This window comes from Anastrepha ludens, chromosome 6, assembly GCF_028408465.1.
Source record: "Anastrepha ludens isolate Willacy chromosome 6, idAnaLude1.1, whole genome shotgun sequence".
Classification (NCBI taxonomy): domain Eukaryota; kingdom Metazoa; phylum Arthropoda; class Insecta; order Diptera; family Tephritidae; genus Anastrepha; species Anastrepha ludens.
The window spans coordinates 83,377,243-83,385,233 of NC_071502.1; the positions used below are offsets into that span (position 1 = coordinate 83,377,243).

Sequence of the window (7,991 nt, forward strand, 5' to 3'; positions counted from 1 at the left end):
TTATACAGAACCATGGAGGATATACTGGTTATTGAAATACTAGCGGTTAAATTTAAATTGAACTTTCTTTTGGTTTTGTTTTTTGTCATATAATATTTCACACCTATTATTTTGACCAATGGTATTTTTTTGTTTTGTTAAATTTTCATTTGAGTGTAAAAAGTAAAATGAATTTGAACATATTTTTATTTAATGAAATAAAACATTACTAAAACAATAAAAACAACTCTTGTCTTTACAAATTTTTGAATGTTATTAAAAAAACTTTGTTACACCTATTATTTTGTCCACAAGTGTACATATGTTAACCTAATTGATGAGGTTTTGAAAGTGGCATCAAAAAAGTTGAATTGTGAGTTTAGATATAAATACAAAATTTATACATTTTGTTTTGTACACATATCCTTACCTCTAATTGAAAATTTTTATTAATGTACATTTTTATTTAAAATGAAGTGGCAACACATTATAAAAATATCATTGGGTTAAAACTATATTTGCCTTTAAATGGATGTACATTAACGGATATATAAATATTAATCTATTTTTTTAATCCATTTCTTACTTTCAAAAAACATAGGTGGCAACACTGGCCTAATAAATTTTTATTTAAACTTGCTTAAAAAACTTTCAATTCAGACTGATATCTAATATTCTAATACACATTCACGATAAAATTATATTTTAGCAATAAAATTCAGATGGCAACGCTATAAACAATAGGTTTTTGTAATACAGTAATACTTATGTGCAATAATACTTATAATGCAGTAATACTAATGTGAAATTTTAATAAATTATTGTTTTATATGCAAACAGGTGGCAACACCGAGTTAAATTAGTGTTACACTCAGACCACAAAAATATATAATGAAAATATAATTGTATGTAGATCTAAGCATTTTTTCATTTACCATAAACCTTAAATTATTTCTAGATATGTTAGTTTTAAGAAATGAGTAAAAAACAATTTCGAAAATCATTTTTTTGAAAAATTAAAATTTTCATATTTGTGCTAAAGAATTTTTTTTTTGTTTGTTATAAATATTGAGCAAATTTTCGGTTTTAATAAAAATGAAGCATGAATGAAAAGCATCAAATTTAGTTATATTATCTTCAATTGATATACCATTTTAGTTGATCGGTTAATGGATTCTTCAGATCATAGACCTTTTTTTTTGAATTTTTAGTTGGTGACCTACTCAAAATAGTAACTAAATTTTTAAATATGTGCGCTCAAAGTTTGTCGATGTACAGCTTCATAAGAACAGTCAAATTTGGTGCAACTACCTAATCTTAACATTTAGTGAAGGACGAAAATGATGACGCCCCTTTCTTGTTATGTAATGAAAAACCGAATTGGGAGATTTCAACGGACAAAAACCCATGCATTTCAGAAAAGTCAGCGTTGTATGGATTTTGGAGTTTGCTATGATCAGAACTTATTTCTTCAAATATGTGCAAGGAACTGGACTCACTGTCAACGGCTGTCACTCGAAAGAAGCCCACTAAAATCATGAAATGCACATGAAAATAAAAGTAATGGTGACTTTATTGCGTTTGTTTTATTGTGTTTGTTTAATTCAGTTTCTAAGTTCGAGCGTTTTTAATGAAAAATCTTATCCTACAAAGTATTTTCTTAAATTACAATTTTTATTGCAACTACTTATTCAGCATCAGCCTTCACAGTAAATTTCCACTTCATTTGCCAATGTTCGCCAACTTCCCATCAATCCACGGCCTCAACGCGGACACCTTAGCATAGACACCGGGATATTCTTTTTGTGCGCAGCCCACACCCCACGACACAATGCCGTACAGTGTTGCCACGCCGTGATAGTATGCGACCAGTGGACCACCAGAATCACCCTGGCACGAGTCTTTGCCACCTTGACTATACCCAGCGCAAAACATTTCCGCCGTAATGGGCACTACATATTTGTAATTCTGCACGCACGTCTCCTGACGGATCACATTCACATCCACGTAGTTCAACACAGACGATACATAGCCTGTCTCGCTGGTGAGACCCCAACCGCTGACAAATAACTTTGCTTGTCCAGACAAAAGTGCATTCGACGCTGCCAATTGTACTGGTTGCACCGCTTTTGAATATATCAAATCTCGTTCGAGTTGCATGAGAGCGACGTCGTAGTTGTAGGTGGTGGAAGAGTAACCCTCATGCCTAAAAATGCGCTGCACGGTACGCAGTTGACCGCCATAGGCGTACTGCGCGGAGCCGGCGCGCACTTTAAATGCATTCACCGTCATCGTTGGTTCAACGCAATGGGCTGCTGTGATGATGACATTCGGTCGTATGATGGCACCGCCACAAGTGTGCTGGCCTTTGTACAGTACCGATACTTGGTAAGGAAAATTGAGTATGGAAGTGGGCAAACCACCAATGATTCGTCCGTCATAGTTGAACCAGTCATCAACGCCGCTTACTTCCTCAGTAACTGGAATTTCATTATTTGCTGGTAATTGTTCGGTGACAGGAGTTGCGTAGGTGGAGTAACGAAGACTAAGGCTGAAAATCAAAAGATCACAAAAAATTCGCATTGTTTACAAATAGGAAGTTTTAAATTGCACAAGTAGCTTGTTTGCTGGTTAAGAAATAATTCATAAAGTGTTACCGAAATGCTTCACGTTTTATACTACCTTACACACTTACTTAGTTCCCCAACTCTTATCTGTGCCATGCCGCTCTTATCTCTGCTCGACGCCCACAAGCCTTTCACGTAAAAAATTTAGTGGCTAGAAAATGTTGCTTGCCCTAAGTATCAAAAAAGTTTCTTGAAGGCTGCTTTGATATCTTTTTACGATTTTCTTTTATTTATCCATTCAACTATTGTCAATTACCTCCGGCAAGTTTGTGTTTATTTGTATTTACTATTCTTTGGGCTGTGGTTAAGCACTTTGAGCACAGTGCAAATATTTACAAGGTGACTTTTTAATAAAAAGATTATTTCATAAGAAAGTTATGTTGTTAATTTTGGCATTAAAATTTAGTATTTAATATTATGCGAGTCACTTGAGCGCGTTGACCGTGAATTCGTACAGAAAGTTCAAGTATTGAGAGAAGTATGAATGTGAATGAAAAATTTCAAACCTTACACATTTTTTTCGGTTATGCGGCCTACAGAACTTAATTATGTAAATAGCCTCATTTCTCTACTGATCTACATCTGACTAGATTTATGAAATTTCATTTGTATTAAGGTCACATTGTCGCTATATTAAACAGAATCATCTGTTTAAGTGAATGGAAAGGTGCTTTCAGTAGCGACTTAATCTGTTTGTTTTTGTAAATAAAGACACACCCTTAGAATATACTGTGCGTACTATGTTTTAGTAGATAAACTCGCGTTCGAGTTGTGGTTATTTCAGTTCAAAATCAGTCGATTCTACGCCTTTTACAGGTACACCCTCAAATTTGTTAGCCCCCATTGTGACCATGCACTCGATCTATACACTTACAAGATAAAATTAAGTAGGTAATTTATGGTATGTATGTCCCTATTGAGAACCCCCACACTTATACGTACATAAGTATGTAATTTAACAGCATCGTGATCAATGTTAACTCCCTGATAATGCGAATTTTAATAGGAGCTATGCAAATTAGGAGAACTGGTGTTAAAATTTCTTCCAATATAAAGCACTGCAGCACGGGCTGCAAGCATATAAGGTTAGTGATCATGTTCATGGTGCCAGTCTATCACTCCTCAAGTAGCACTAAAGCGCCATTTTGATACCATTATGGGACCTCCAACAGCAAAATATCTACAGCTAGCCAAAGCAGTTGATATAATGAAAAGATTGATGGGCTTTAGGCGGCCACCTTAGCCGAATGGGTTGGTGCGTGACTACCATTCGGAATTCACAGAGAGAACATAGGTTCGAATCTCGGTGAAACACCAAAATTAAGAAAATCATTTTTCTAATAACAGTCACCCCTCGGCAGGCTATGGCAAACCTCCGAGTGTATTTCTACCATGAAAAAGCTCCTCATAAAAATATCTGCCGTTCGGAGTCGGCTTGAAACTGTAGGTCCTTCCATTTGTGAAACAACATCAAGGCGCACGCCACAAATAGAAGGAGGAGCTCTGCCAAGCACCCAATAAGGGTGTATGCGCCAATTCCCAATTATATTGCCCAGGCTGTCGAAAAAAGGAACACTTAGTGACCTTAATTGTCTAGCTGCCAAGCCCCGACATTTACAGAGAAAGTGCTCAACAGTCAGGGGATACCGATGACCGGGTAGGAAGTCTCTGAGACCAATTCAGTCCTCTTCCTGGCAAGCTCATCAGTAATTACATTACCCTCTATGTTCCTATGCCCTGGAACCCAAATCAGAGAAATGTTACCTGCACACCCAAGAGATTTGATCTCCTCCATAGAGGAGTTGACTTGTTTTCATCTGCCCCATGGCGTCGTCAGAGCATTGATCGCGGCTTGACTATCGAAACAAATGTTAATATCTCCCTCGCTCCTACGTACCCTAAGTCATTTGCTTGTCTGCAGATCGCAAAAACTTCTGCCTGAAAAATACTAGCAGAATTCGGCAATTTTAAGGAGTTAGATAAACTTTTTACAAATTTTTTAAAACTGGCTCATTTAGAGAAAACCTCTGCCCCATCTTGGAGTCGTCAGTGAAGCCAGAGGTGTAAGCTTCGGTGTAGATTCCCCTAAAACGCAAAACATTGACTCAGCATCCCAGCTGATCCGTTGAAAATATCTCTGCTACTTTGTTCGTAAAAGTATTGTAGAAAATCAAAATGTATCTGGAAAAGCCTTGGCTTCAGTGGATTGGCATTTTTGAACATTTTTAGCATCTCAGTCCGAGCGGCTGGGAACTGTTCAGAATAGCGAATGTAAAGATTAGTTTAATAGTTTAATATTGGGAAGCGACTTTTTTCAAACAATGATTCAAATTAGCGAACTAATTTTATTTTATACTGACCCCAAGAGAAAAGCTCGCCATTTAGGATTTTTAAATACATTGAGAAGGAACAGAGCAGAGGAGGAATATTGAGCAATTTAACGCTTGAGTTAACAAAGTAATGTTGAACCTCGTCTTAAGGGAATCACTTTTGTGATGGCTCTTTTTTCTGTCACTTTTTCATATTTTTTTTTGTTTTTTTTTTTGATGAACAATAAAAACCAATTACCGTGCTGTTTTTAGAATATGTTTCTTAACTTATTGAGCATGACTAAATATTTTTTTAGCGTCAAGATAACTGGTTAAATCGGCTTCAAACACCAGGATTGACGGCTGGGTAAAAAAAAAGTTGGCAAATGGCTACCTCAATCGCAGTTGCGCCGCTTATCTGAAAGTGAAAATTTAATCAAAGTTGTTCTCGGTAATATAGATTTGCAATCATAGCTGGAACTAGAATTAAGTCATTAACATTATTTCTATTTCTGTTTTTTACCCAATAAAAGATCTTCTTAATATAAATAAGCCATTAATGCCCACATTTTCAATTACACCTACAATATCCACACGCCAAATAACCGAATCAAAGAAAAACTATCTAGAAAATATTTACATAGAAATGAAAAAAGCAATAAGAAATCATTTTACCCACTTTGCTTTTCATAAATTCATCTTTTGATAAATCTTAATTGTATTTGCAATCTCAAATCTTACACACAGCGAGTGGCAATTAATACGTATGTGTATGTATGGATGTATGTATGTATGTATGTATGTATGTATGTATGTATGTATGTGTCCAACGAATGCGATTCACAACAAACACGGCTTCAAGAAAATATAAAAGTTGTATAAGAAAGGGGAAAATCTCTGATGAGTTCTGTAAAACCCGCATATGTTTTGTCTGTATTTTAAATAAAGAATTCCACATTGACTTTATTCAAGCGCACAACCAGGCGTTTAAGTAAAAGTTATGTGCGCATGTCCTACTTTATGGTCCGTAAACCAATTTCTTATCCTAACTAATGAAGAAAAAACAATTAAATAACATCGAGATGGCCGAAGACAAAACTAATAGCAATAAACAATTTCTGCCAGCAGCTTTTAAGAAAAAGATTATTAAATCATAGAGATTAAGGCAAGAAAGGGAGATGAATGGCAACCCATGGTGGCTGTACAAAGTAAAATGACATGCAGCAAGTGTCACACATTTTTAGTAGAAAAGCAATAAAAGAATGAAAGCACATAACTCAGCTTCCACGCCTCGTATCACATAAGGATCGTGCGTATATATATTTTTCTTAACCCGTTACTGTTTAATGGGTATTCAAATGTGTAGCAATAAAACAAGGTTTGTGCAAAATATCATATCTCGGAAATGGTAAGTGTTGATGATTTAGTTCTTTCTTCAGGCCATAGAAGAAAAGGGAGGTAACATATGTGCTTTAGAAGGTAAGACGGAGTTTCGTTTATTAAGAGTCAAACATCAGAGGTGTCCAAGAAGAAGAAAAATTATTTATAAAATTAGAGCGCAAAGCAATAGAATAACTTAGAGCTGTCTGCCTCCTGTATCCTCTGTTTACAAGTAAAGAAACGTAAAGGGCTTTTCAAGTGGCGCGGGTCGATTTTGGCGCCCTGTGGCAGCCATTTTGTTTTGGTGATATCTGTCAAATGTTTTGTTTATTATTCAGTTGTTTATGCCAAATCATCTTGGCAAGTTACACGATTGAACAGCACGTTCAAATGATAAAACTTTATTATCAAAATGAGTATTCATTAACGCAAACATTGCGCGCATTTCGCCCATTTTTCGGTAGACGTGGTGGCCCTTCAAATTCGACTCTTCAACGTTTGGTGGCCAAATTTGAGACGACCGGGTCAGTAAACAAGCAGCCAACACCCGTACGTTCAAGGCACGCAAGATCAGCCGAGAACATTGCCGCGGTCCGTGAAAGTGTACAGCAGAACCCGAGGCAGTCTATTCCTCGCCGTACACAAGAACTTGGCCTTTCGCAGACTTCAACTTGGCGAATTTTGCATCGGGACTTGGGCCTACACCCGTACAAAATCCAACTGACCCAGGAGCTCAAAGTTGATGATCATAGACAACGCCGTTTGTTCGCTGACTGGACTTCGAATCGTTTGGAAGAGAACCTCAGTTTTGGGCGAAAAATCATCTTTAGTGACGAGGCGCATTTTTGGATGAATGGCGGTGTTAACAAACAAAATTGCCATATATGGGCCGACACCAATCCACACGAGGTTCACCAGGTGATAATGCAAACTCAAAAAGTTACCGTTTGGTGTGGATTTTGGGCCGGCGGCGTCATTGGTCCGTACTTTTTTGAAACGAACGTTGGTGAGGCGGTCACCTTCAACAGCGAGCGCTACACAACGATGATAACCATTTTCTTATGGCCCATATTGAACCATATGGGCCCAGACGACATGTGGTTCCAGCAGGACGGCGCTACGTGCCACACAGCAAACGCCACGATTGACATTCTGCATGAACGATTTGAAGGTAAGGTTATCTCTCGCAGGGGTGATGTGAATTTGCCACCAAGATCATGCGATTTGACCCCGCTAGACTTTTTCCTGTGGGGTTTCTTGAAGTTTCAGGTTTATGCAAATAAACCACAATCGACCGATGCTCTAAAGGTGAACATAACACAGGCCATCGCTCAAATTCAGCCGGATCTATGCGGAAGAGTCATTGAAAATTCAACCACTCGGATCCGTTCCACCGTAAGAAGCCGAGGTGGGCATTTGAATGATGTCATATTCCACACTTAATGGCATATATGCGTCTTTCAAATAAAAAAATAATATTGTCAATAACTCACACACAGCTTGTTTTATTCCATTTCAACATCTACCCGCCCTTATTGAAAAACCCTTTATTATCGCTTGTTAACCCGCTGAGATCTTTGAACTAGTTTTCTTGAACTGAGTATTTGTATACCAAATAGACGGCAGAGGGTAGCAAATGACACTTGTTTCCTACACCTAAGCGGAGCCGCCAAATGAAGTTTTGCGTAATTACCAT

The 7,991-nt window shown here is 37.2% G+C and overlaps 1 protein-coding gene across 1 annotated transcript; it reads right to left on the reverse strand.

The window, feature by feature from the left end:
- Positions 1 to 1,548: 1,548 nt before the first annotated feature.
- LOC128866447 (trypsin beta-like) lies at positions 1,549 to 2,573 on the reverse strand. The gene has a single exon (XM_054107203.1). It carries the CDS (start codon positions 2,560 to 2,562, stop codon positions 1,702 to 1,704), a length of 861 nt encoding a protein of 286 aa, XP_053963178.1. The 5' UTR covers positions 2,563 to 2,573; the 3' UTR covers positions 1,549 to 1,701.
- Between the last annotated feature and the right edge of the window lie 5,418 nt (positions 2,574 to 7,991).

Coding starts and splice junctions, on each gene's coding strand:
- LOC128866447 (XM_054107203.1), bottom strand. CDS start 2,562: ATGCGAATTTTTTGTGATCTTTTGATTTTCAGCCTTAGTCTTCGTTAC.